Below are 27,884 nucleotides of genomic sequence, written 5' to 3' on the forward strand. Positions count from 1 at the left end.
ATCAAAAATAGTATTCGATTATTTAAACCTCTTCTTCAATAGTAAATCTATTCTAGAGTAATCCACACTTTAAAGTTATAAATTAACAAGATGGGATAAGTTTAACAAACAGAAAGCTGAAAAATCTCCCATCCAAAGAAATGTTCTCCCACCCTAGACGGGTTCCAAATTTCTAATCGTGAGGTATTATGGGATATTTTATAAAGGGATTATAAGTAAACAGAGCCTAAGGGAAAATAGGAGGCGTTAACACTGCTGCTTTGAGCGTCAATCATTGCGCGATTTCTGCAAAGTTTGAGGTTTTTATTACCGTTTCGACCCTTCAGTTACATCATGCCAGTGAAGATTAAGGTGGTTTATTGGTAAGTAGTAATTCCTGTTTCGAATGAAATGCCCCCAACTTGCATTCGGGCACCCTGCACTGAATTTGAATTTTCGCTGACTGTACCAGTCTGATCATGACACAGGCGAAAACTTATCTGACCTTTTTCTCTTCCTAAACGCATGGCTATTCGTCAATGAGGATCTATGCTAACAACTTTTTGTTCTTTAATAGTGGTGGATGAGGGTACAAACCCAAGGTAAGCTTTATATATTTTTCTTATTTAGTTAAGTAAAACTAAAATGTTTTTGCGCGCGAGCGATATGTGCTCTCACATGTCGATTCTGTGGCTTTAAATCCGAGCTAGCCTCCCCAGCGAAGCAGAGATAAGGTAGCCCTGGATCCGTTTCTACTTTAAAAATTAAACCCTGCCTCTTAAAACAAACAATTTTATTTCGACCGCTTGCTAAAGGATTCGTGCAGCTCACCCACGCGGAAAGGGTGTGTGGATGGTGGGTTTTACATAATTTATGCAATTTATTTTTGGAGCTTAGTATTATGCAGCAATATTTTTGTGCACGGCTGTTTGTTTTCATGAAAGTTTCGTTTATGCTTCGGCTGTTTCAGAGCACAGGTTCAGAGCATTAGGATTTCTACAGTTTTTTCTCCGAGCCACAGCCTTGCTCAACCATAGTTGGTGGGAAAGCAGCTCTTAAATGTATAGCCTGAGTCAGTTTTTCTTACTCCAGGCAAAAGCATAAAGTAAAAACTTCGAGTATATTGTGTTAAGCCATATATTGTAAGGATGGCACTTGATGCCACCATTACAGGGTTGTCACTAATATTTGTGACCCTTCATGCGAAAAGGGGGCTTATGGATTTCACTAAAAACCGTGAATTTTTTTCACGGTCACGGTGCGTGAATTAGAGTTTTCACGGCGTGAATTTCAAATTCCACGCCCGTTCACTCCTTGCGAGAATTTTTCACTCTTGGCGTGAAACTGATCATGTTGCGAAAGATCAGTGAAGACTTCCACGCCGTGATTATTTAACGGGTGTAAACTTTCACGCCGTGAAATTAAGAGTGAACACATTTTCACGCCGTGAAACATGTCGAGGGTGAATGAAATCTAACCTGGTCACGTCAAGCTAAATTTGTGGAAGTTGATCCCACGCAAAAAATAGCTCATGACAAAAATAAAAAAAAAGCGTATTCAGACTATTCCGCGTTCAGGCCTGTAAAGCCACAAATCACAATCAAACTAGTCACAATTTCTTGTCGATATTTTTATGTGTTCATGGCATATATCTTATTAGATATGCACGATCGAAACTGCGTGTGTTTCATGTCAATTTGCATTGTTTACATTGTCTGTAACTGCAACAGTCGGTGACCTTTGGCTCTTTTTTTTTCTTCTCCTCAACCTGCAAATTTTCCCAATGTCGATGTCAGAGACGATTAGTTATTTACCAAACATGGAAAGGTTTTCACTCAAGAAACCTAACGAAATTCTTTGCGGAAAGACTAACTATTACTGCCATTCCTAAAACCGGGATAATTGTCGTCTGTGTCGACGCGCATTGCAGTGAAGGACTGATCTTATCTGCAGTTTTGTAGCCCCATCATCATCCATCACACGGTCTACTTGATTTATCATGCTCCATTTTAAGTTCCTTGTCTCATTGCTAAATGTTATACTCAAAATTTCGCCGTTACAACGATCTGAACAGAAGGGTAAAAATGAAATAAATCCAAAAGATATCACGCAATATCAAAACATGCGTTACATATTTCTTCATCTTGTCGCCACCGAGTCTAGCATTTGCATAACTTCGTGGAAGAGATAAAAGCTTCCAAATTCTTTCAAATTTTAAACGATACTTTGGTTGTAAATTTAGAGAATACAAAGACGGAATCATGCAGTTGTTGATTATCTTCGGCGATTTTCGGTGTCTTTTTTTAGCGATTTCATCTGTTTTGCCGAAAATCAAAAATCAAAAAGTACTGACCAGTACATGTTACATTCTTCTGGGCAAATAAAGGCTTGCATGACATCTAAACAATACACCTTTGAAAACAAACATTTTGACCTGCATTTTGACTGTTGGAATATTTTCACGGCGTGAAATTAAATTTCACGGTGACTGAAATTTTTCACGGCATAAAATATTTTCACGGCCATTATAAACTTTTTCACTGCGTGAAATTTTCACGGCAGCCGTGAATTTTTCACGGCGTGTTCACGGCGTGAAAGAGAAATTTCACTCACATTCCAAAAATTTTTCTTACTTTCACGGCCTGGATCGTGAAAATAGGTATAGCGTGAAATTTAGATAAGCCCCCAAGTCGCGTGAAGGGTCACATTTGGTCAGTGTAAAACGCAGACTGCAGACTGAGAGTAAAATGCAGGCTGGCTGGGTGCAAAATGCAGAATGAGGACTGCAGACTGAGGGGTAAAATGCAGACTGAGCAGAAACTGTAGTCATGGAAGGGTTTGAGGGCAAAAAAATTCCGCAAATACATGTAAACGATCACGTACTTGACATCTACTATTACAAATCCATCCCTTTCTTCTCTGGAATGTCATCAACGGCCCGAAAACATAATTGCAATCTTGGACCTTTTTCCGTTGGGAAACCTCACACTTAACTTTAGATGTGAAGTTTTGAATACACGTGACCATGAATTTGTACAACACTACAATGTTTACGCTTAAATAAAAGTTGCTGTCCCAAATATAGAAGGAATAATGGCGATTAAAAAAGGGAGTAAATCATTCCAACAACAAAGAAAAATGTTTTACAGGAAATTTGGATGACCTTCTATGAAAGTATTGCCAATCAAGGTATGCAGCCTTTAGCTGTTCGGATGTTCATTGAAACTTCTGGCAAATGTGCAGTGTACTTCGACTAGGAAGCAAAGTGTGTAACTGATACCAGCTAGCTATTGGAGAAGAAAAAGCACAAATGTTTAAAAAGTCGGCAGTCCTCATTCTGCATTTTGCACCCAACCTACGTTTTACTCTCAGTCTGCATTTTACCCCTAGCCTGCAGTCCGCAATCCACAGTCTACCTTTTACACTGACCTTACTAAGATTTTAAGTTGCCAGGTACATACAGCAAGTAGGCGGGGAATGAAACAGCTGGGGGTTTATTTTGGTTCTGTTTTCTTTTATTTACCTTTGAAAGTTGCCAGGGACCCTGTTCATAGTAGACGGGGGAAATCCCCAGCCCCTGCCTCTTAATGATGGCCCTGCCATTATCAAGGAAGTTTAAACTATTGGCATCTTTATCAACAAATTAACCCCTTACCTGCCAGAGCCAAATACACCCAGCAACCGGCAGCCATTTCTCAATGACCAGAATTTATTCATTCGAGACAACTTGAATGTCCGGGCTGTTGGTAATTTTATTTGTCTGAGGACGTCCTCAGTCGCTGAGTGACCTCACACAGGACGTATATATACGTCCATGGTAGGCAAAGTGGTTAATAAAGAGAAGGGCCTATCTGCACAAGCGAAAAAGCTGTTTATTTAGACAGATTTTCTGTCATCACCAGACAAAAATGCAGGTGGTTTGTCACAATTTTACAAATTTTGTCCTTAACGGGATAATCTTCAAAGGAGCCACAGACAAAAATTGTCCCGGTTAAAAACTGGACAAAAGCAACAAAGTAAATGAAAACATGTGTTTCTTATTGTCAATCGTTTGTTGTAAAGCCATTATTCTTGCCATTAAGTGATAACAGATGCGACGGCCTGTTAAGAGTAAATAGTTTCCGGTGCGTATAATTTTTTTCAAAACAAAAACTGTTACCATACAATTTTTGGTTGAGATGTTTCAAGGCAATTCCATTTTTGTCTGCTATTTTTGTCTGCTAGAGCAGATAGGCCCAAAAGTACGGTGGCATAGAAGGGTCACACATGCAAATTAAAAATTTTACCTGCAAATTAAAAATTGAACATGCAAACTAAAAATATTACCTGCAAATTAAATTTAGTATGTGCAAACTAAAAATTGTGCTGCAAATTGAAAATAGAAAACATATCGATGCAAATTAAAAATGAAAAGTCCTGCGCGCGCAGTATGAGTGATGAGGATCTGGTCCGAGCCGTGTGACCTGGCCTTACAGCCGTCGGCCCATTCATGTTTCATGTTTGTAATATTTTTACTTTGCATGTACAATTTGGAATTTGCATGTCCTATTTTTAATTTGCAGCAACATTTTTAATTTGCAGGTAAAATTTTTAGTTTGCAGCAACATTTTTAATTTGCATGTGTGACCCTTCTGGGCCACCATACAAAAGCAGTAAAATGTAGCTATTAGGGTTTTACTGACAGGTAGAAAATATTCTTTTCTGTCCAGATTTGCCTCAAAGTCATGAACTTAAACTCGACGATTCCTCCGAAATGCTGTCAATTAAAATGTAAATAATGCTCTTACTAAGTGACATCTTTTATTTACAAAATTTACTTTAATTTTATCTAACTGATTTGATAAACACTAAAACAGCTATCCCCCAATAGGGAAGTGAATAGTGCTATGTGGATACATACCGCGACGCTTCACATCTCGGTATATATTTCCACCACTATTCACCTTGCCTTCAGGGGATAGTTGTCTACTATCCTGCTAGAAGGTTTATCTCTAACTTGATCATTTTATCCCTTGAAGTTTCTGGCGATCGAAAAGAAGATCCTTGAAAACTTTGATGACGATGAGGTTGAAGTGGTATGTAGTTGCAGTGATAAAATATATTTTTTATCTTGACGAAAGATTTTTACCCTGAAACTCACAAAACAGTGATCATCAGAAATATTTATGGAATGTTACTGTGTAGAGAGGAAATAGCCAATAAGGCGTGAGAAAACTAAACCGCTATCAGCGAAGGTGATTAATTGGTTTGTTGTTTGGAGGTTTTCTTGCATGTCATAAACTTTATTGTGATTGGTCACTACACAATCAATATTCCTGGAATTTTTCTGTTGTTTAGTGCAACTACTATAACTAGGTCAACCCAGACATAATTGACCACTTATAAGATTACAGAAAACAAACAATGCGTTCAGAGAAAGTCATTTGAGCCAATACAGTTTCAAGGGTTGCCATTAGTGATGAGGTAAACATAGGCCTATTTTATAATGTGCTTGAACTATTTTGAATGCTCATGGGTAACTTTACTAAGAGTGTGCCCTTTCCACCCTAAATTTAGACTGGTTTATTGTTTGAAATTGGGTGTTACTGAACATCAAGATGCTGAGAGTAGGATAACAGTGGCTCTAAATGTAAAAGTTGTGCACCAATGAGTGTATCGTATATTGCTCTTGATTCAGTTTTCTTGTTTAGCCTTCAGACATTCAGATTAACCCAAATTGTTATATTAAAATGAACATCAACTCACCAAACATAGCTCCGAAGGGAGGACCAGCGTGCAAAGAAAGTAGTTAAAACTAATCGTGTCGCCGTCTTTTCGAAAACTCTTTACCTTCTACGCCAACAGAAATAACCTGCGAGATTTCCTTTAATCTCGCAAGAAGTTTAATGTGATTGTGCTGACCGTTTTATTTTTAGTTGAAAAAATTAAAAGATAAAAGCTATTTTTCAAGACAGTGAGGGTGTATATGGAACAAGTTTAACTTGTGCATTTTTCCCTTAGAGTTGACACCTTTTTTTTATTTTTGGGAGTTTCAAAAGATGTCTGTTTTAGTTTAATGAACTTCATTTAATTCTGATTTATTAATTTTTTCAGGAAGGGTATGGAACACCAGAAACTACTGGCTGGTTGGAAGTGTCAGTAAATGGGAAACTCATTCATTCAAAAAAGGTTGGTGTCGTGTGGAATCTCTTCCCCCGCTGGCTGACTAGTTATCACACTTTGTCCTTAGAATTCAGAGCCATTTTGTTTCTGCTTACTTAAACCACAGTTTTACAGTACGATATAGTTGATTTCTGATAACTTGAAGCTTGCATTGAATTGAAGCAGAATTGATTTCTCCTTTTTTTTCTTTCTAGATTTACGGTAATTTTGCCATCAGTAACTCAAAACCTTGCTTACTTTAAGTTATAGTACACCTTTTGCTGTTCATTACGAGAAAATACCCAATCATTTGCGTGAAACGGCGACCAATAGTGCGAAGATACATTCATTAGCGCGAAAATACAAACATTTGCGCATAAATCAGATTCAATTTATTACGATTTTTGCATTTTAATCAACATTCAATAACACTTTTGGGCATTCATATGCATCATTGAGCATACAAAAGAGAAAAATATACTTTCATTAACGCCAACATCAAAGTCATTAACACCATCTTGAAAGTCAATACGGACAACTGACACACATTAAAGTGCAAACACTACTCATGAACATTTTTATGACACTGTTTGCAATTCAACAGCATTCCTGGACAACCTGAGGATGGATAAGACAAACATTAATGCGCTTGTACAATCAATTAAGTGTTCTTTACATTTAATATACAAAAATCGGTTTTCAATTAAACAACAGAAATTCAAACAAATTTGGCCTGAATTTCAGTCCTTTAAATGTATATCCCTCAAAAACCTCGCTATTTAAACGTTTGGGGAGGTAGGTTTGCATGAAAGGGTACCCTTTAGCACATTTAGCTGCGGTAACAATGTCATGTTTCAGCGCAGAGCTTCAAGCACTGCAATTGTTGTTTCCGAACTCCGCTAGTGGGATTGCTAGGGCTTTGCCCTCATTCCTGTTATACATCTGTAAATTTCCGGACTCAAGATGTCGGCCTTTGATGTCGCTTCCTGACAACTTAAATCCTTTTCAACGATGTCAAGGGGGGAAGCATAAGCTGTGTACATATGGGGCGGGAATGGCCAAATCTAGGTGGGCTGGCACCCCATCATACACAAAGACCACCGACTTATCGGGATCCATTTTTTCCTCGCCCGTGCCAGAAAGTCACCGAAAAACCGACACAGTATTCTTTACTCCAGCAGCTGCCAAGGAAAACATTTGATAGGTAATATTGCCATGGTTATAGTCAAGTTTCGTCGTCGTTGGCCGCACACTTTACGGTACGCCCTCCACTCCCTGTCGCGCCCCACCATAACTTCTGGCTGTCTAAGGTAAATGTATGGGTGTAGCCGTCGACGAACACACAGTGGCGAAGTACGGTGTGATTCTTTAAACAAATTCAGGCCAATTTTGGGGGGGAATTGGTATTGTTTAATTGAAAATATATTTTTGTATATTAAATGTACAGGACGTTCAATTGATTGTACAAGCACATTAATGTTTGTCTTATCCATTCTAAAGCTGTCCAGGAATGGTATTGAATTGCAAACAGTGTCAGAAGAATGTTAATGAGCATATTTTGCACTTAAATGTTTGCCTTTTGTTCCTGATGATTTTCAAGATAATGTTAATGACTCGAATGTTGGCGTTAATGAAAGTATATTTTCTGTTTTGTATGCCCAATGACGCAAATGAATGCCCAAAAATGTTATTGAATGTTGATTAAAATGCAAAAATCGTTATTGAATCTGATTTATGTGCAAATGTTCGCTTTTTCGCGCTAATGAGTGTATCTTCATGCTGTTGGTCACCGTTTTATGCAAATGAATCAGTGCTCGACTTTCAGAAAAAATTGTTGGGGCCAACTGGCCCCCAAGTTTTCATTTTTGGTCGCCAGAACAAGTATTCTAGTCGCCAAAAATTATATTTAAGAACTAATGGGATAAAATAAACTTAACATCTTTAACTTAGCCTTAACAGAAAATGAATGGTTTAGACTTCCTTTGAACTTTCTTTCGAATGGTTTTCGCTGACGCTCGATTACCAGCCGGTGTTCTGTAAAATGAATCCGCACTCAAGCGTAAATCTCCTCAAACAGGTATTCAAGCTTAAGGTTCAGGAAATGGAATACACATTAAAAAAACAAAATTCAGGAATCACAAAAAAACTTATTTGGGTTATGAAAGAACAAAATCTGCAAAATTTGTTTTGCGTCCCATGTATTTGCTTGTTCAGAACTGAACATCGGTGAAACTTCATCTATTGCGCAGTTGCCTAACACGTGATCGAAAGTCTCCAGAAAGACCAGAAAGAGGAAACGTTGCTAATGTTTTCAGGCAAAGAAGTTGATTTCGCGAGAAGTCTGTTAGACAAACAGCATGACTTCAACTTTACTTAATTAGAAGTCAATAAAATACGGCAGAGCTTTTATTTGCGTCGTCACGCTCAACAGAAATTTGCGTAAAGTTGTTTACAAGAATTGCGAAGCTCGAGAAGTAAGCGCCATTCGTTCTCGATTAGCTTCGATTAGCTTGACCTTTTATCAGACTAATCTGTTATCGAGTCCGCAATCGAGATACATGTTCGACTTAAAGAAATTGTTTTAAATATCGATGCGCTTAAAGTCATTCCCGGAGAAACACGGGACGATCTTTTGAGAATTGCGATCGATTTGTCCGAAAGTCGATTAAAGTCTTCCGTCGAATTCATTCATTTCACAATCCTCTTTCAAATAAACGTAGATTAGAGTGTTGGAAGAAATCGTTAAAGCCTTTAGACAAATCGTTAAAACGTTTAGACAAACCATTAGAGCGTTTGGACAAAACGTTAGAGCGTTAGAAAAACCGTTAGCTATCCGTTAGTTGTGTAAAGGATAACAAATTATCATTAGTGTACGTTTACCCAAAGAAGAAAGTCACCTATCTTGGGGGCCAGGTTGGCGACCAGGCGTGAAAATTTAGTCGCCACTGAGTAAAAGCTGGTCGCATTGGCGACCCCACGGGTCGCAACGTCGAGCCCTGTGAATGCGTATTTTCTCGTAATGAACAGCAAAAGGTGTAGTAACTTTCCATTTCATTTCCTAACAGCTCTTTTCTTTAACATTTTTCAATTGATCACTGGAGTTTCTTTGAGATAGTGTTTTAAATAAAACATAACACTTCATTCTGCTTATTCCATTTCATTACTTCACTGAAATGAAATTGAGTAGATTGAAATATGGAAATGTCAATATTACTCTTGATGCTTTTGTCAGAAAGTTAGCTGGGTGCGGTTGTGTTTACTCCATCTTCTTGGTATAGTCAATTTAGCACATTTCTTGAATAGCTTTTAATTACAGTAAATACAGTAAAGACCCTGCTACTTTATGTTTACCCATATTTAGTCCTATCTGAGTCTCAAATGCCCTTTACTTAACCTTTTGTTCAAACTGCATTTTATAAGGAAACTAGTGTTGGGAGTCAGTAGAGATTTAGTATTATTATAATAAACACCAATGAAATACCAGGTGAGCTTTCGCACGACAACTTGATATCTTCACATGTGAAAATAACATGTTATCTTCACATGTGAAAATATCACCGTTGCTATGGCTACATAATAAATCGTGCCTTTCACACCAAAAAACTATTTAAGTGAAATGGTTTGGTAGTTCATTGGTGTTTATATAATAAATAAAACATTACATGGCCACTTGGAGATACAAAATTTCTCTTCTTGTGTTGAAAAAATATTTCACTCATTCGCTGCGCTCACTCGTGAAATAGTTTTTCAACACTCATTTCCACAAGCTAATATCACAGTCTTAAGTGAATTATACTATCCTGCCCTTTTCTTGATGAGTCTTCTTGCACGTAAAACGTATTTTACCATCAAATTTCCACTTTATCACACGCGGCATGAAATGCCCTTGTTTGGTATGCACTAAAAAAAAATCACCCCATAATGCATAATTTGCAAAAAAAAACCATACTCCATAAAAGACCATATCAAATGTCTTGATACGATTATGAACTCATTTGTGTGGTAGATACTGGTATCAAATCATGATTAAATTGTCTAGAAAAGTTATCTTTTTTTGGTAGGTGAAAGACATTGTCTGCAGCTTCAGAATGCAGGAAACACATAACCTCTGCATCTGTATAATTTCTAAGTTTTCTGGGGCAGCAAGGGGGCAAGGCCTAAAGGGCCTTGCCAATTCTTTGCCTGGGTGTCAACAGGGCTCGTACAGCCTTGAAAAGTCCTTGAATTTTAGGGGAAGTCCTCGAAAAGTCCTTGAATTCCTTTTTTCTTTGAAAAGTCCTTAAATGTCTGTGCAAGTCCTTGAAAAGTCCTTGAATTTTCTTCATCTTTGAATGTCGTGGCCTGGAAATAATTATTTGATGCTTTTTGGTTGTCCAAGACAGAATATAAATGATAGCTAAGAGAATTTCAAGGTTATTTACATAAAGTGCTCTATGTTTTATGCAATAAGTAACTCTCAATGAAAACTGTAGACAAGTTGGTAAGGAAACAGTTCAAACCTTTAAGTCTTATTAGAATAGACTGGGAATGTGCATTTTTGTACAATCTTTGAAATTATATTCCTAGTAGGTGGTCCTTGAAAAGTCTTTGAAAAATGGTTGCAATTTTTTGTATGAACCCTGTGTCAAACCCAGTTGCCCTCCTGTTCAAAACCCTTTATGAAACCTGTGCAATAGTTTTCACATTACTAGCTCCAAGATGCTTTCTTTTACATTACAATAAAATTCTGTCTGTTTTTATTCTCAGAATGGTGATGGCTATGTGGATAGTGACAAAAAAATGAAGAAAATCATAAAAGCAATTGAAGATGCTGTTAAAAGCCAGGGATGAGTTTCCACTGGATCTACAGGAGATGTGCACATAGCTGAGGTATATTGTTTGAACTTGAACGCACTGAAGATCTCATTATTGTCCTACTAGAGTCTCAAAGGCAGGGAAAAGGGGAAAATAGACCAAACAAAGATGATATCACAAGTCAAATTTCCACTTTGTCTTTCCCTTTTAAACACCTGCCGTGTACAATAACATGTAGGCTGGTTTTGGGGTTACAGCTGCTCCATATCAGAGAGACAAACATAACAAATTGGCTGCGAACAGTCTCTTATTTTTCTTTTGAGCCACATTAGATTGAGAGCGTGCATGAGGAAGAGAAAATTAGAGACTGCAATGGCGTCTTTGATCTGGTGCTTTGCCTCTTTAATTGACAGCTCCTTCCTTTTTGACAATTGACACTATTTTGTGTGCTTTTTCCTGTGAAAAAACAACTTGTCCATTTTCTGCTGTTTGGTTTGGGAGCATTAGGTATTGCAATGATGGTGTTGTAATGAATCCCAAACACTCCGAAAAAAAGGGGTTCCTCAAAGTAAGCAAGAAGCAAAGCGAAAAAGGCCAAGATGTGTCACAATATTGTAGAATTTGCCATTGATCTCTGGCAGTCATGTATGGGAATTTTGAGGGTGCAAAAAAGAGGTTATATTTTGTTGAGAATATATTTCAGGTTCCACAAAAGCAAAGACTAGTTTTTGAAAACTAGAGTGCAGTTCTCGACCTGTGTTTGTTCACTATGTTCTGCAAATGTTTTAACCACAGTGGAAATTGGGCTCCTTCAAGACTGAGATTTTTTGTTGAAAGATTGACAAGTAGCCAACCAATCGGGAATTTCCGTTACTTTGAAATGGAAATTCAAAATACAATAAAACCTCCACTGTCGTGCCTTCTTCTCTCTCCGCCCCAATCTCTCCTCCTTTTAACCATAAATTTGGATACCTAATTTTACTATTTTGCTTGCCGCACATGGCTCTGAGGAAGAGGGACAACCCCTCGTAATCCAATTGGCCTGTCAGGTTTTAAATACCCGTCCACGTACGTGACAAATCATAGCAAAAAATTAAGGTTTATTAGGTCATGGTTTTCGTGATATTATTTTTCTCATGTGCAAACGATATATTGATTCACTGACAGATTGTTTTTCCTGTTTGTGACTGCAGTGTGAAGCAGCCGTTTGTACCAGGTGGATGATCTTGAATGACAGGAGCAACTTAAAAACTCAGCGTTTGGTTGACTCCTTGATGAACTACAGTGATTTCATCTGGCAACCCTGTGGAAAACCCACTGTGTGCATTGATCCATCATTTTCTTTTATCAATTTGTGTTTTTGCATTAGTTACGTAACGATATTGTTCTAGTGAAGAATCTACGCTACGTTTACGTATTCTAGATGAGTTTGGTTCACATGTTCTACTAAAACAAATTGTAACCCTTTTAGCTGGAACACGCTTGAGGACGTGTTGTAGGTGCTAGCCCCTGGATGTGCATTGAAATGATGCTCAAATTAAAACGATCTAAAGTACTGCAAGATAGAACCTTGCTCCCACAACAGAATTTTTCTTATCAAAACAGAAAAATATCAAAGAAGGAAACTTGTCCTATTTTGCGTGCCTGCAACATTGCCCTATGTGTCAGTCATGACAATTTGATTAAACTCTTCTGATGCCTACCACTGAGATCAAGATTATGAATTCCTATTTTGACCTTAAAATTTTGAGCAGTAAAAGTAAAAATTGTCAGGATCTTGCACCTTTCTGAAGTGTCAGTTTTTATGTGCACCGAGTGTCACCTGTGGTTTTTGTTTTTATATCGTGTTGATTGTTGTTTGTATAAAATAGCAGACTTGACTAGCTTTGGTTTTTTGTTCCAACAAACCTGCAATGTGGTCTGTTATGACCCTGACTAGCTTTCTTTTATTGTTACTCTCACTGATCAGACATTTGTACTTCATAAAGTTTTCAACAAAATAGTTACTTCCATCTGTTCTTGTGTTAGCCCGCGAGCAAGCTCTCCTATTTGGGCAAGCGAAGCGAGCCTCGCGAGAACGCGAACTTCGAGCTTTGCCGCTCGCTCGCACGATCTCGCAAGACTCGCTTCTCTCGCCCAAATAGGAGAGCTTGCTCGCAGGCTATTCTTGTGTTTGAATTGCCATCTCGCTGTTCTTAAACAAATAAACTAAGCTATTCTGCAGAAACGTTCGTAATTTTTTCCTGAACTCAGAGTCAACGGGTGCTGGCAGGGGTATTTTGCAGAACGCCGAATGGTTCTGGAGTTTGGTGATTGGAGTTACGAAACTGAGTGAATGAAGTTTCAGGTTACTTTTCCCAGGATAATGACCCTACATGGAACCTGATTTACTCAGTTTCCTGGTTTCCATATGAATGTCCCGATCGTCCCAGTCGTCTCAAAAAATGTTCAGACGAGCGGGACGATTATATGGAAACGCTACCCAGACGATCGCAAACAACCCGGACGACTGAGACGACCTCGATCGCTTGGATAGAGTCGAGTTCTATCGCGACGATCATGTAAATTTTAAAGCGATCATATGGAAACGCTCTCAGACGATCGAAGGCTATCCCAGAAGTTATCACTTTTTTTCCAGTTATCGAGAATAAATTCGGCCCGGATGGCGCTGAAGCCGAAAAATAATATACAAATGTTCGCAGCGCGTATGGGGGTTATTTGAAATTAGAGAAAGTCCGTGACATCAAGTTTTCGAAGAGATGCCATGTCTTTAGGGAACTGTTCTAGCTTCTCAATGCCGCAAAATCAAGAGAAAAAGTAGATACCAAGGTACGAGGTTCGCTTTACAAATAAAAATCATCCATTTATGTAAATTCCATTGTCTGACCCAGAGACATCGCTGACGACCCCGCGTCTCGTGCCTTTGAGGCGATCGAGACGATCATATGGAACCTACCAATCGCCCCAGTAGTCCGGATCGTCTCGAAATATTTTGAAACGACTGGGGCGATCGGGACCGGGGATCGGGAACCCTAATCACTAAATTCGGCGTTCTGCAATTGGCGTTCGGCGAATGCAGAACATCGAGTGACTCAGAAGTGTAGTGATTAAGGTTAGGAAACTGGGTGAATTACGTTTCAGGGCTGTTTTCCCAGTTAGTGACCCTAAATGGAACCTGATTCACTCAGTTTCCTAACCCCAATCACTAAACACAGTCATTAGGCGTTCAGCGGTCTGCAAAGTACCCCTGCCGCGCATCAGGCTCAAGATGACGTGTACTTTAAAGCTAATGATGTACAACAGTTTTTTTTTGGCACAACTGACATAAGTACAGCAAAAAATATCTCCTGTCAGCCAGGCCCGAATAGCCTGTTCCAGTCGTTCAGATCGTGGAGACGGAGCGGGGAAAAATAAGTGGGAGAGAGGAGGGACCGCTCTGACTGCCTGGTCCACCCTGTCGCTGCGTTTTCCTGTTGACATATTTTTACCTAGCCTCCCACGCAGGCGTTTTTAGGGGAGCTCGAAAAACGAGCTACCCTAAAAACGCCTGCGTGGGAGGTTAATTTTTACCTTGCGAGCAGAGGTTTTTTCTGGCATGGCTTTTAACATTTACGAAATCGCTCGCGTCACTTGTAACTATCCATCGCAACTATGCTTATTGGGAAAAACAATGATCCCGGTCAAAAACCGAATTTAATCTGTCTTGTGAAGCCGCTGAGCAAAACGACCGGTTCTGAATTACGTCCCTTTGACCTAGGACAAATATTAACTACGGTGACGTATCCCTACTTCATCCTGAAACTCTTACAGGGACGCATTGACCAGGTGTTCGTCCAGTAGATACTGGCCTTATAGAGTGTCGCATTTGACTTACCGGCTCAAGGCAGTGATTTTTTCTCTTATGCCGAACTTGTGTTGAAGATTAACAATAAGGGATTGTAAAAAAAAAACGAATAACGCATGTTATCTGGCGACTAGTAGTCCCGGGGGGGGGGGGGTACTGCAATATATGGGCTATATAGGTATGTGCCGCTGTGAAGGGTATGGTTTTCAAGCAGTTTACTCTAGGATAGGGTACCCTATTCTAGACCCAAACGCTCTGGTTTATATCATTTTTCAGGAAACTGATCAGTTGGCGGAAGATTTTATCTAGACTAGGGACTGTGGTATAAGGTTTTGTTTTGACTAGACTGTGCTAGTGACCTCAGTAGTTTATGGAAAACAGCTATTCTAGGATAGGGGGGATTTGGGGAGTTTACTCTAGTATAGTAAAATTCAGCTGAACTAGCTCTGGTATAGGTCAAGGGTTCCAGCGTCCCAGCGGCACATCCCCACCCAGAAATTCCTAAAGTACCCCCCCCTCCCCCCCTTGGGCTAGTAGTCGATTGAAATGGTCAAGGCATCGCAACTGGAGTATCGACTGGGCCGAATGGTTGAGGTTTGGCATTTTTGCCAATTTTCGCCAAGATCATCTACTCTGTTTAGAGACATAAGACAATACCTTAGAGTCTAGCGGATGGGCAGGTTGTTGTGGCACAGCGGAGAATAAAGAACACTAGATCAGTGAATATCAAAGAAAAACTGGGGTTAAATTGTGGCAACATTAAAAAGGATCGGGGGTGGAAGTGGAATCATGAATCATACTTACAAAACATGTAAGAATCATGAATCTTTGTTTTAAAAACTTGGGAATCATGAATCTTTGCACTTCGACTAGGGAATCATGAATATCGAGACCCTGAGAAAAGCTCATCAAAATACACTTATAAATTAGTTGCATACGATCCAGGGAATGCAGGATATAGCGTTTCAGAGAGTCCAAATTTCCAAAATTTTTCCCGGGGAGCATTCCCCCGGACCCCCCTACATAATTCGTGTAATCGGGGCTGATAGTCCGCCTGTTGTCCAGTAACCTGGTGCTTAATGGTCAGTTCTGTTGCAAAAAAAGACTGCATACCTAGACAAAACAAATGATGATACCGAGTCTGGATGATGGACCATGAAGTAGAAGTTTGAACGCCGAAGAAACTATACGAAAGGAGACTAAGTTGCCACTGAGAAAATCATTAAGCCAATAGGTGATCAAAAGTCTTCGTGAATCTCATATGAATCTGGAAGAAAATTCTTGAAGGAGTCAGTCATAGCTAGTCATGAATCATTGAGGCAAAAACGGCAGGAATCATGAATATTAAGATTCAAATGATTCCGCTTCTACCCCCGATCTTGTTTTCTAGTTTTTGCTGCAAGTACCTTTAATATGTGGCATATGTAATTCGTTTGCGGTCCTTCGCAGTCCTTTGTGGTTAATGTTCGTCCTGGGACATTGGACCAGCTAAAAAAAAATAATGGCAAAAAATACGGCCAGAATTACTGCTATGATAGATAGGATTATAGATGTTGCTCTCTGCATTTCCCACTTCACCTGTCGTCCATATCTTGTCTTGGATAAAAAAAAATGAACCATTTCACCTTTGACATTTTCATGGGGAAAGGCAACTATTGGAACCTCGCAGCCCAAAAAATCACATAGCGGTTTCCAACCTTGCTTTACGTTGTACACCAACAGCTTCTCTGGTGGAACAAGCGACTTAACACGATGATTGTGCATGCGATATCGCTTACGCGAAACACAAGCTGACTTACTGTTTGTAGAGCCAAGGATAGCGTTAATATGAGGATATAGAACGAGATCCATCTTTCTTGCGGTTGGCGATAACTTGACGCGGAAGAAATTGCGGGATCTCTCCACTTCACGCAGTTCAAGATGGTTTTCTAAACTTTTCACCCAAGAAACCTCTTCTCGCTCGCTTAAAATTACTTTACTGTCGGGAAAAGCTTCCAGTATTTCCTCCCAGAAGAAGTTTCCAGGAAAGTCAACGACTGCATCAGCATTTTGGAAGACTCTCTGAACATCTGGCGGGGTGCCATTTTGATAAACATCAACCCAGTGGTCCAAAAAATCCAACGTCTGCTCTTCCCAATCAAAGACCGTGAATCCAAGGTATCGCAAAGCTTTGGATATGGATTTAGTACCAGTTTTTGGCATGCCTGCACAAATTATCTTCATAACGATCATCCGCCTAGCAGGGTGAAGCCCGGGGTGTGAAGTAGATTTACCTTAGCTTGTGCCAGGCTCATATATAGAGGCAAAGTGACCCTGTTACCAGACGGTCTGAACCGAAGGAATGAACATTGAACTGTTACTATTTATATGTTTATTGTATAATCATTTACCTGTATATTATTCTATCTAGTGTTAATAATTGTAGACATATTTAATTCTGCAAGCAGAATACTGCAATGCTGATTGTACTACGTGAAAATTAACTCTGCAAGACATCAACACGACACCGAAAGAACTCAAAACAGAGTCTACTTTTCATTTTTGCTGATCAGGTCTTTTTTGATCCTACGTTCTTCTGATTCTTCGACATATTCGTTTGCGGTCCTTTGCAGTCCTTTATGGTTAATGTTTGTACTTTAATAATTGTAGTTAATAATTATCCACTAATGTGAATTTTAAATTCAAATTTTAGGAGCCGTTTAAAGATATTTTATCTCGGTATGGCTCTGGCCCAGAGGAAGGTTAATTTTGTTAGCCGAAATATTGGCCTATAATAAATTCCCATTTATTTTATCCAAGATTGTAGTTTAGGCATTTTTTTGGAGTTGACGCTATTTTTCGTCTCTGCTTCTTCTTTTCTTCTTTGTCTTACTTGTAAACAATTTCTCCGAAACGTTTTTCAACTCCTTCATTTGCTCAAAGCAGAATAATGGCGAAAAATTTGTTTTGCCACTCGAAAATAAAATTCATACCTTCGCGCCACCGTGTAATATCCTATATATCATCATCATCTGTGACTTTTATTTTTTTCTTGTGTTACGTTTGGATTTTGTTGTTACTTCTATAATGGTTAATTCTGAAGATGCATGTTGAAGCATACAAAACCCCGCCTTAAGGCCACTTCGGTAATAAGGTCACCTCGTTATTTCGGCCACTTTTTTTGGCCGCCTGACAAAAACCTCCGTACATTTTCTTGTTAAAAACCCTCGAAAATACGGTCACCCCGTTAATACGGTCAAATTTTTTTGGCCCATTGGTGACCGTATTAACGGGTTTCCCCTGCAATTTAAATATTTACAATTCGATTTGAATATATATTTTTTTCGGGGTTATATACTTCTGATTTATTTGAATGTTTCTGTTTCATCAGTGCTTGATTTCAACGATATGTGCTTAAACCAAAGCATCGAAATTGAGGGATCCTCTCATATTATAACTTATGACTGAACTTGCGGTTCAAACAAGTTGAACTTGCGACAAAATTGAAAATGGAGATATGAAATTTAATTATCGGTGACAAACTTCAGTATTCCCGCTAAAATTCACGCACTACCCAAATAAGAAGATTAAAAGCACAAAAGGACACTTTAATATGATTACAGTTACTGTACATTTTGGTTCAAGAGGATTTTTTAACCTTAAAAGGTTGATTTCCTACTCTGATTGGAATGTGTAGTAACTTTTCGGCCTTCGTTTTCTAAATACAGTCAACCCTGTCTAAGACAGACAACGGCACTATTATGTGTCCGCCTTAGAGAGATGTCCATCTTATAGAGAGTCAAGTAAAAGTAGTAATGAAAGGTAGGGACCAGCTCTAGGTGTCCGTCTTATAGAAGTGTCCGTTAAGATCGGAGAGAGTTGACTGTACCAAGAGATCATATTATGATCTCTTGCCTGTATCTATGATTTCATCCACTTACTGTAAATAAAACATTTACGTTAATTATTTTGTAGTTTTATACCCAGTACCTTATTAACTTAATGAGTTTATTCTCCTTCCCTCTTCTATTCAATCCTAGCTATACAGTCCACTCTCTTTTAACGGACACCTTGGTAAAACAGACACCTAGAATTGGTCCTTACCTTTCTTTTCTCCCTTTATTTGACTCTCTATAAGACGGTGGACATCTCTGTAAGACGGACACTTAATTAGTGCCGGTCCCAAAGAGGGAGTTGACTGTATTTACAGCTGTTTCAAGAAAGGTTGTAGGAAAAGAGGTGCACCAGACAATCTCGAAAGGTAATATAAGATATGATCAATACACTGTTCCTGACACTGTCTCAGTCGAACCTGCTTTTGTTGCTTTCCTTTAGCACTCGCAAACATATACATCCATGCAGGAGCCCATAACCCGAAGAGAGCCAATTCCATGCGCTCGTGTTACGGCGTTTTTACGGACCAGTTTATTTTTAGAACAGTTTTGGCGCCAATTCTGAATACCTTTTAAATTCCACAAACCAGTCAGCAAAACCTACAGAACTAACAATTAATTTTTTTTGCCTTTTAATAGCGTTTGGTTTTCCTTTTTTGATATCTTGTACTTCGAACGCGTTCACAGACATGGTGGAGAATCTATTTTCGCGGGAAAAAGTGCCCTAAAATGTGTCTAAAAATAAACTGGTCCGTAAAAACACCGTGACATAGGCCTAGTATGGGAGTTGCTCGCTCCGGGATCTTGATCTATGGCTTCTCGTGCCATTCTTTCAAATTTCTTTGAAAAACAGTGAACTCAAAACCACCCACAATACCTTTCGGGATTGTCGCGTGCACTTTTTCCGACAACCTTTCTCGAAATAGCTGTATTTTGTAACTTTTAATTTTCATTCCTTCTAACCTTGTTTTTTTTTTCTTGACACTACGTTTTCCATAAAAAAACTGCAAGATTTCCACAGACCTCTGCATAAAGCCAACTGACACCCATGAATACCTCCCGAGTTCATCTTGTCATCCATACTACACAAAAAGATCCATCCCCTATAGCCTTGGACAGGTCAGTACGCCCTCATCGCATCTGCTTATACGATACTACATTCAAAAAACGCTGTGTGAACTAAGCGAACAATTACAAAACTACAAGCAATCACAAGTACAACGCGAAATCACCAAAGCACAACGTGTTCCACACTTTCTCAGCTGACAAGACTAGGTCGCCCTTACAACCCAGCCACTTACAACAAAAACGTAGCCATGGCATCCCATTCGTAGTAACCTACAATCCAGCTTCTCCATACCTTAACATGACCATCACGAAACACCTGCCCATACATCAATCTTCTTTAACCATCACAGGAACACGAGTTAGCTTATATTCTCTATGTAATTTCAATAGCTCAATTCATACTATAATTCTTATTTTACGACAGCTGGTACTGTTTGTAAAATATTTCTTTTCTTCCTTTCCTTTCTTTAAATTTGTGTGTTTCTTCCCCCGCCTCGATTTAACCTGCGAACAAGCTCTCAATTTGGGGGATATCGTGAAAAGTAGACTCGCGAGAGGCGCGCGAGAGGAGACACGAAAGCGGGTAGTGGGGGTGGAGAAAGGAGATTTCTCCTTTCCTCGGTCCCTCGCGGCTTCGCCGCTCGCTCGCGCGTTCTCTCGCAACTCGCTTCACTCGCCCAAATAGGAGAGCTTGCTCGCAGGCTAGCCTCGATTAGGCTCTTTTTTACGCGGGTGAAAGCTCTCGTGTAATTGTAAATTGTATGTGTGAATGAATGAATAAGTTGAAAATATATGCTGCAAAGACTGAGCCTTTTCTGAACGTCCCTTTATCGCATACAGACGCCCACGAAACCAGGGTGACCTCTTTGTTAAGGCCAAGCTGAAACAAACAAAAACACCAACTTCCAACCACACCTTTCATAAAGAAATGCAACTCCATCAGATGCAAAACCTGTCCCCTCATTTAAGAGTCATGTACATTGTTCAAAAGCACTGGCCAAACTCACTTCATCAAGCAGACGATCCGGCATGTGCATCTAAAAATCTCATTCATATGATACAACATCGCAAGTGTAAAAGCACCCTAAACACACCAGCGGAATACACAGGACAGCTGACTGAACGAGCCTTAAGAGACAGATTTGGAGAACACCGCAGAGCGATAAAAAACTAGCCTGCGAAGCGCAGACGCATTTCCGGTCGTCGCTTCTCTCCCTCCGAAAAATATTTTTCGGAGGGAGAGAAGCGACGACCGGAAATGCGTCTGCGCTTCGCAGGCTATAAAAAACAAGCTGTACCTCAGCATTTCAATCAAACGGACAACCTCGTTCCCAGGGTTCTCTCCTAGGAGAGAAACCTGGGAACGAGGTTGTCAAACGGACACAAACTTACAGACATCGAAGTTATCCCACTTGAACTTATCAACGCCATGCCACTGAAAAGAGAATCCATACGTAGAGTCGCGAACGTTTTTACATTGAAAAGACAAACTATGCAGCCACAAGAGAGGACGACCACAGAGAGGACGACCCTGAAATCATTTATTTACTTATTGGTTTCATTATTATCATGCAACTATTTTAATTTATTTATTATTGTTTTTTTTATAAATTATTATAAACAGGAGTGGGCTCCTGTTATTACTAATTTATTAATTTATTTTTATTTTTACTTACTTTTTATTTTATTTTATTTTTTTGGGTTATCAATTTTTAATAATTATAATTATTATTAAATTGTCAGTCTGAAATATCTGGAAACCTCAAGTAGCTTTTATCTCTGCTGTTTTGTTATCAATGTTTATATTTTTGTCGTGGATAAAACAGCAGTTTGGTTGTCGTCATTTCAAATTCTTTTTGCCTGGAATGTAATGATTTAATGCTCCATACAAAATAGAGAAAATTACCCGAGGAAATGCTTTTAAACAGAAGAATATATATAAGGAACCCAGATTTGAACAGGGTTTTCGAACAACTGCCATTGTGGCTCTTGTCCCAGTCTCCCAGAGCGGGAGAGTTGAAAAAACTGACCCCCACTCCGCGGACTACCCAACCCCCACTGACCCCACTCCGCGGACTACTCTACGGACTACTCCGCGGACTACTCTACGGACTAGTCCGCGGACTACCATGTGGACTACCCTAACTAATCAACCAAATTTACTTTCACGGAGAAAAGAGTTAGAAGAAGCGTACCTGCCTACAAGATCACACTTGATAAACAGCCGCCATCTTGATTTTCGCCATTTTACTCGACCCAGCTCTCCTTTAGCCTCGCCCCAGTCTTCATCGGCCACAAGTCAGAGCACGCCGTTCAGCCAATCGATGACCACTATTGGCGCTGGTAACAGTTTTTGTTATATTCAGCTTAAAAATGTTTTTAAGAACTTACTTATAGCCGTGCTTGGAAGTCACCATATTTTTGGATTCACCTGGCCCACAAGGCCCTTGGAGACGTATTCTCCTACGTAGGGCACGCAGTCGTTATTTGGATCGTCACGCGAGGTTTGGAGAGAAGCGTTGCGTGACGATCCAAGAACGGAAGCTGCAATGTACGTAGCAATGAAGAAGAAGGGCTAGTCCGTAGAGTAGTCCGCGGAGTGGGGGTCAGTTTTTTCAACTCTCCCCTCCCAGAGCTCAAACGGCACTCGATTTGAGGGAACCTGGGTAAGGGTTTGCGCGAGCATTGACTGATGAGAATTTCTTATTGCCGCAAGAGTGGAGGACTTGATCGTTGAATTTTAGCTAAGTTTGTCGTAATCAGCATGCTTCCAGAGAAGAAAAACATCAAGCAGTTCACTTGACCTGTATGGTAGGTTTCCTATCTTTTTGTATCTTTATGTGGACATTTTTATGGTCTCCTCTGCCTTGGAAGACGAAAATTTTAAAAGCTGATGGAAATGATATTATTGACAGCTGCTCGATCACAATCAAAATGAAAGATTTTTCTCATAGTAAGCGTTTGCATTGTACAATTCAGTCGGTTAAACCCAATTTATTTTATGGCTGCTGGTTCTGAGAATCAGTATGGGAAAAAACATACTTGGGGAGAAAAACGGCCAAAAAACATACTCTTTGCATTGGTTTTGTGGGCAGCACGTAGCGATATAGCTTATATCAAGGGTAGATCCCCCAGAGGGCTTCCCTTGTTTCAAGCACAAACAGTGACTGCCCACAGGACGGAGAGGTACGGGACCATACACCGACTTGTATTTGCTATTCATATGGGATTGAAATTTCTAAGTCTTTTGAAATGTCTGCTCAACAAATGTTCATAAAAGTGTAAGTCTCTTCAATTTTTAAGGACAAAGAAATTCAGTGACAATTTTTAAGGAAAAATTTTTAAGTGGCAAGATTGATCAGAATTGAATACAGGCGTAGCATCGACAGTCTGCTACCTAAACCACTATACCACTGTGCATTGGCTGCTGAGAAGTGCTTTGATTGAGTTAGGACACAGTGCGAGCCAGCGAGCCATGCGGGCCATGTGAAAGAAATAGAAAAAGCAGTAATACAAAAAAAATAAAATAATAACCAAAAGCTACCTGTTGTAAATGAGTGTTTAACGCCAAAAAGCGCTTACCCTAATACGTAAAAAAAGTTTTTAACCTTAAGCAATTATAGTCAGAATCTCACACTCCGTGAAATGCAAATACAAGTCGATGTATTGGTCCCGTACAATAGCCACTAGGATTCTGGGTCCCATACGAATAGCCACTGGACTCTTTCGTTACCCGTCCTACATCTGCTTTATTTCTGTTCAACACTTTCTTAAACACTTTGACCACTTTTGCACAAAAAAGAATACCTGTTCCCTTAACCCCCCACTCCCTTGAAATCCCAGCTGTGTTCGATACTTTCCTTATATATTTTTTACTTTAGAAACCCCCATCCCCTTGAAATTTACAATGACCCTGGGGGGACGGGGTGGGTATGCATCCTAAAGGGCACAACACCATTGGCCAATTTATGAACAGAAGGGAACGTCAGCATTCCTGAGTGGGACTTTACAGGCAAGAAAATTAAAATGCCTCTGCAAAAGAAGGCTATGACCCCTGCTTACACTTCGTGCTCCTGTTAACTGGTAACTAAGTTGCACTTCTTAAAGCCTGCAATCAAACGCACCATTAATTTTTGGAATCACAAGAGTAAAAAGTTATGCTCTCACAGTGAGCCACAGAAGATTAAGGTGGAGTATATAAGAGGGAGAGCTTGCCACAATCACTGAAAGAAATTTCCTTTCCCCTTCACCCAGTTAAATTTAAATATGATTTGCGGAGAAAATGAGAACCCTTTTTAAACGTGACTTGCTTGGGGTCTCACAGTCTGTTTGTGTTATGCAGGACTTATTGCTGAAGCCCACAAAGAGAAATGATATTTTTAGAACTTAGAAACTTCTTAAGCTTAAAATCTTTTCGTAAATTCATAAACTCAGGTTCTCATACACCGTAGACTGGAAGGTTTAAGATGACAACAGTATTTAAGCCAATCATTCGCTGGGCGCAAAATAAAGAGTGGCTTTTTTTAACCCTGGAGCTTACTGATGTGCAATACCCAGCCATTGAGTTAACAAGTACACGCCTAGTCTTTCAAGGGTTTGGCCATGGTGCCAGAGGAGAGCAACAATATCATGTAGACATAAATTTCTACAAGCCTGTGGATGTTTCAGCAAGTACCCACAAAGTGTTGGACCGCCATGTGAAGTTTTCCATTGCTAAGGTATCTGGCGAGCAGGAATTTTGGCCTCGCCTTTTGGGTGATGAACAGAAGCCTGCATGGTTAAAGATTGATTTTGATAGATGGCAAAGTGAGGATGCATCCGATACTGACCATGAGGAACTACAAAATCAAGCTGAAGTGGAGAGATTTATGGAGGCAAGTGATGCAAGGGAATTGGAGCTAGAAGATGCAATAGATGAAACCAAAGAAGAAGTCTTAAGATTTGTTCGAGTATTTTATTTGATTATATACAATCTCATGCAAGCTGGTTTATTTCTGTACATTGTCTTGGTTCTTTTGTCAAGATTATTTTTTCATGGAACTGATGCTTTTGCTGATGCTTATGATGCAGTGAGTGATGTTCTAGCCTCCTGTCAATTGGCAGCCATCTTGGAAGTTGTTAATCCTATGTTGGGCATTGTAAAAACTGGCGTAATGGCTCCTTTTATGCAAGTCTTTGGTAGAAACATGGTTCTTTTTCTTGTAGTGGTTGCGCACAAAGAGCTTCATGAACAAGCTGTTGTTTACGGTCTCTTCCTGGTCTGGTCTCTTATTGAAGTTGTCAGGTACCCATTTTATGCTTCCCAGGTCATCAACAAGAGAATTGAACCTCTGATTTGGCTGAGATACACCATGTGGATTCCTCTTTACCCTCTGGGTATCTTCTTTGAAGGTAATAATATTAAGGAATACAGTCAAAAATCTTGTAAGTTGAATGAGAAAAAGTGTCAGTGTTAGAGAGGTGTTTCTGGAAGGCTAATATTGCAGAGTTTGCATGCTGCTGTGATCAACGTGTTTGCTCATGTAGTTTTGGGTTAGGATGTCAGGGTCAGCACAGGTTTTGGGGAATACTGTATACCAGTTTACACTGTAGGGTTTTCTTAAATTCACAGTTGGGTATATGGTATCTTTCGCCTAAAAACAAAATCATTATTGTTATCTTACATTTTCTTCAGGTTTGGACAGCGTCCAGTTAATTCTTTCAAGTGGGGGCTCATGTAGACTATCTGAGGGGTTACCAAGACCACATGCTAATTTTTTTCGTTATATTTAACGTAATACTTATATGTCATCTGTCGGGTCAGGAAACCTCTTTTGTCAGGTCATTGACCCAAGACCCCTCTCTTATCTGTAACACTGTTTGGACACATTGAGAAAAATCAGGGTAAATTTTGGGTATATTGTTTAGATTATTTTAGTAACTAAAACCCTGGCTGACCCTGAGAGGTTGGACTGTAACTTGAATATGATAGGGGTAAGGGGTTCTTGGCTATTATTTATAAATATTATTATTGAAATAAAATTTTGACAGGAACTTTAGAGATATAGCACCACGATTAACCAACCATTCAACTCATTCAAAAAAAGTTATCAAAATAATAATTCTGTCTTACATTGAAATACAACAATATTTGATGGTCATTTTTAACCTAGTGCAAAAGATTGCTGGTTTTTATTTTGACTGACTTTCAGTGAAAATCTTAAAAGAAACACAGTACACTTGTAGGTTATGTAATAATAAAGGAATCCATTGCTATAATTTTAAGTTAACACAGACTGTAAAGTTAGTGTAGTTTACATTTTCAGTCATATTTACTTAAACAATAGAACCCCAATTTCTCGAACTATTGGCTTTCCAAAATTCCAGGATAACATGAACCAAACTTAACTTCCATTAGCAGTTAGATATAGTACTGTGATTTTATCCCTTGATAATTCAATCCTCCCAATAACTCGAACTAATCGGCCTTTACCAAGGTGGTTAAAAAAATCAGGATTCCACTGTAGTACTAAGTTATTCCATGTTTGTGGGTATTCTTTCACTGCTTGATTCTTTTCCATTGACATTTTTAACAGGTACACTGATTTGGAGAGCTATTCCTTTGCTGGAAAAATCAGAACGATTTTCTATCAGGCTGCCAAATGCATTTAACTTCAGCTTCAGTTTTGCATGGTTCCTCAGAGTTTACCTTGTACTCCTCATTGCTGGAGGATGGTACATGATGAAACACATGTATATTTTGCGGTGGCGAAGATATGGCAGAAGAAAAAGGAAGATAAGATAAACCAAGGACACTGTTTCTGTAGATAATACCAGAGGAATGTAGGATTGATGGACCTAATTTGCTTCATTCTTTGTTGTCCTTTTGGAGTCAGGAGATGATGTGATTTTGTCAAAATATTTGACCCTTTGTTTTGCTTCAGTTTTTCTGATTGTGAAAAGAACACTTGTGTTTTCAGATGATCACATCGAAAGAATAAAGCAAGTTAGGTCTATTTTGTATCTTGGTCAGAACAGTCACTTGAACTGTAGTAGTACTACAGCTGTAGTTATGGGTTTCAAGTTTCTTTTTGCCAATGAGATTCAATGGAAGAAAATAATTTAGTAATAAATAATGTGTAGATGAAAAATGTGTGTGTTAAAGTATTGATTTATTGTGTTTTATTTATTGTAATACAATGGTGAATTTTAAATGAGAGTACACCATTGTGGCTGTTTTTCCTTACTTGATTCATCTAATGCAGAATTTTCCAATTAAGAAGATGGGCCTGAGTCATTTTTGTACTGAACAGCAGTAAATAAATAAAGCATTCTTTTGAATAAAGGTTGATAGTATAAATATGTTGTTGATAATATTATTGCTTGGGGGTTGGGCTTACATTTTATACCATAAACTGCCGCTTAAATGCCCCCCGGCCTTCCCAGTTAATAACCCTCACCTGGATATAAGACCCCCTCTAGCTTGTCTTATGAAATGATTTGGATTCATAATGATATTTTGATTGAAGTCCACCATGCTAATCACTACATCTGATTGTATCTTTAAATATTATTTAACATTCTTCTTCTCTAAGTTGTTGTGTCTATGTATTTTTATTGACAGTCAGTTCATAAGGAAATGAAAGTGCAGTTATTTCAAATTATCACGTTCGCATAGTCTGGTGGTTTTACCTCGTACATGCATGTTGTTTTATGTGTACATAAGCCCGTGAGTTACCATTGTAGCAACTAGATTCAATATTAAAACACTGCTTTATAGATGCTGCCACTAATATAATGACATTAAAAATTTTAAAATAATGACTTTAATAATGAATTTTCCCCTAGAAGCTGGGCCTCAGAGTTGCGAACAGAGACCTTTAGATGCAAGGAAGAGAACGACTATGAGTACAAGATTTGATTTAAAGTTTTTTTGCATGTTGTCAATAAATAGACACCCTGGAATTCTTCATTGTACTTTTTTTCACCAGAAAAGTTAGTAATGTTATTCTTATGGAAGGAGGTTAAGACCTCTCCCGATTGAAAAATGCTAAAACTTCTAACATTTTGATGACTAGTTCCAGCTACTTCGACACTCTGGCGAAATCATGGTAGGATGATGACGGCTACCAAGTGATGCTGCCTCACGCGCAAGCACTACTATTAGTAGTATTGAGAATATCTCGTACTTGAACTCGTTCTCGTCT

The 27,884-nt window shown here is 39.1% G+C and overlaps 2 protein-coding genes and 1 long non-coding RNA gene across 3 annotated transcripts; 2 read left to right on the forward strand and 1 right to left on the reverse strand.

Moving 5' to 3' along the window:
• Window positions 1-224: 224 nt before the first annotated feature.
• Window positions 225-13,141, forward strand: LOC140942880 (uncharacterized). Its single transcript, XR_012166579.1, has 6 exons — window positions 225-362; window positions 557-581; window positions 4,998-5,054; window positions 6,073-6,147; window positions 10,867-10,989; window positions 12,108-13,141. It is a non-coding gene; the product is annotated as an uncharacterized lncRNA (long non-coding RNA).
• A 3,004-nt stretch (window positions 13,142-16,145) lies between these two features.
• LOC140943983 (uncharacterized) lies at window positions 16,146-17,059 on the reverse strand. Its single transcript, XM_073393091.1, has one exon. The coding sequence runs from the start codon at window positions 16,988-16,990 to the stop codon at window positions 16,247-16,249; it is 744 nt and encodes a 247-aa protein (XP_073249192.1). The 5' UTR covers window positions 16,991-17,059; the 3' UTR covers window positions 16,146-16,246.
• A 5,334-nt stretch (window positions 17,060-22,393) lies between these two features.
• On the forward strand, window positions 22,394-27,023 carry LOC140943600 (very-long-chain (3R)-3-hydroxyacyl-CoA dehydratase-like). Its single transcript, XM_073392710.1, has 3 exons — window positions 22,394-22,509; window positions 24,133-25,089; window positions 26,274-27,023. Exons 2-3 carry the CDS (start codon window positions 24,165-24,167, stop codon window positions 26,480-26,482), a joined length of 1,134 nt encoding a protein of 377 aa, XP_073248811.1. The 5' UTR covers window positions 22,394-22,509; window positions 24,133-24,164; the 3' UTR covers window positions 26,483-27,023.
• The last annotated feature ends 861 nt before the right edge of the window (window positions 27,024-27,884 follow it).

The sequence above is a fragment of the Porites lutea genome, chromosome 7 (genome assembly GCF_958299795.1).
Source record: "Porites lutea chromosome 7, jaPorLute2.1, whole genome shotgun sequence".
Lineage (NCBI taxonomy): Eukaryota > Metazoa > Cnidaria > Anthozoa > Scleractinia > Poritidae > Porites > Porites lutea.

What these genes read in the sequence shown, in the direction of transcription:
- LOC140943983 (XM_073393091.1), bottom strand. Translation starts at nt 16,990, where the DNA reads ATGATCGTTATGAAGATAATTTGTGCAGGCATGCCAAAAACTGGTACT.
- LOC140943600 (XM_073392710.1), top strand. Translation starts at nt 24,165, where the DNA reads ATGACAACAGTATTTAAGCCAATCATTCGCTGGGCGCAAAATAAAGAG. An exon ending in TCTGGGTATCTTCTTTGAAG is followed by an intron (nt 25,090 to 26,273) that starts GTAATAATATTA and finishes CATTTTTAACAG; the next exon opens with GTACACTGATTTGGAGAGCT.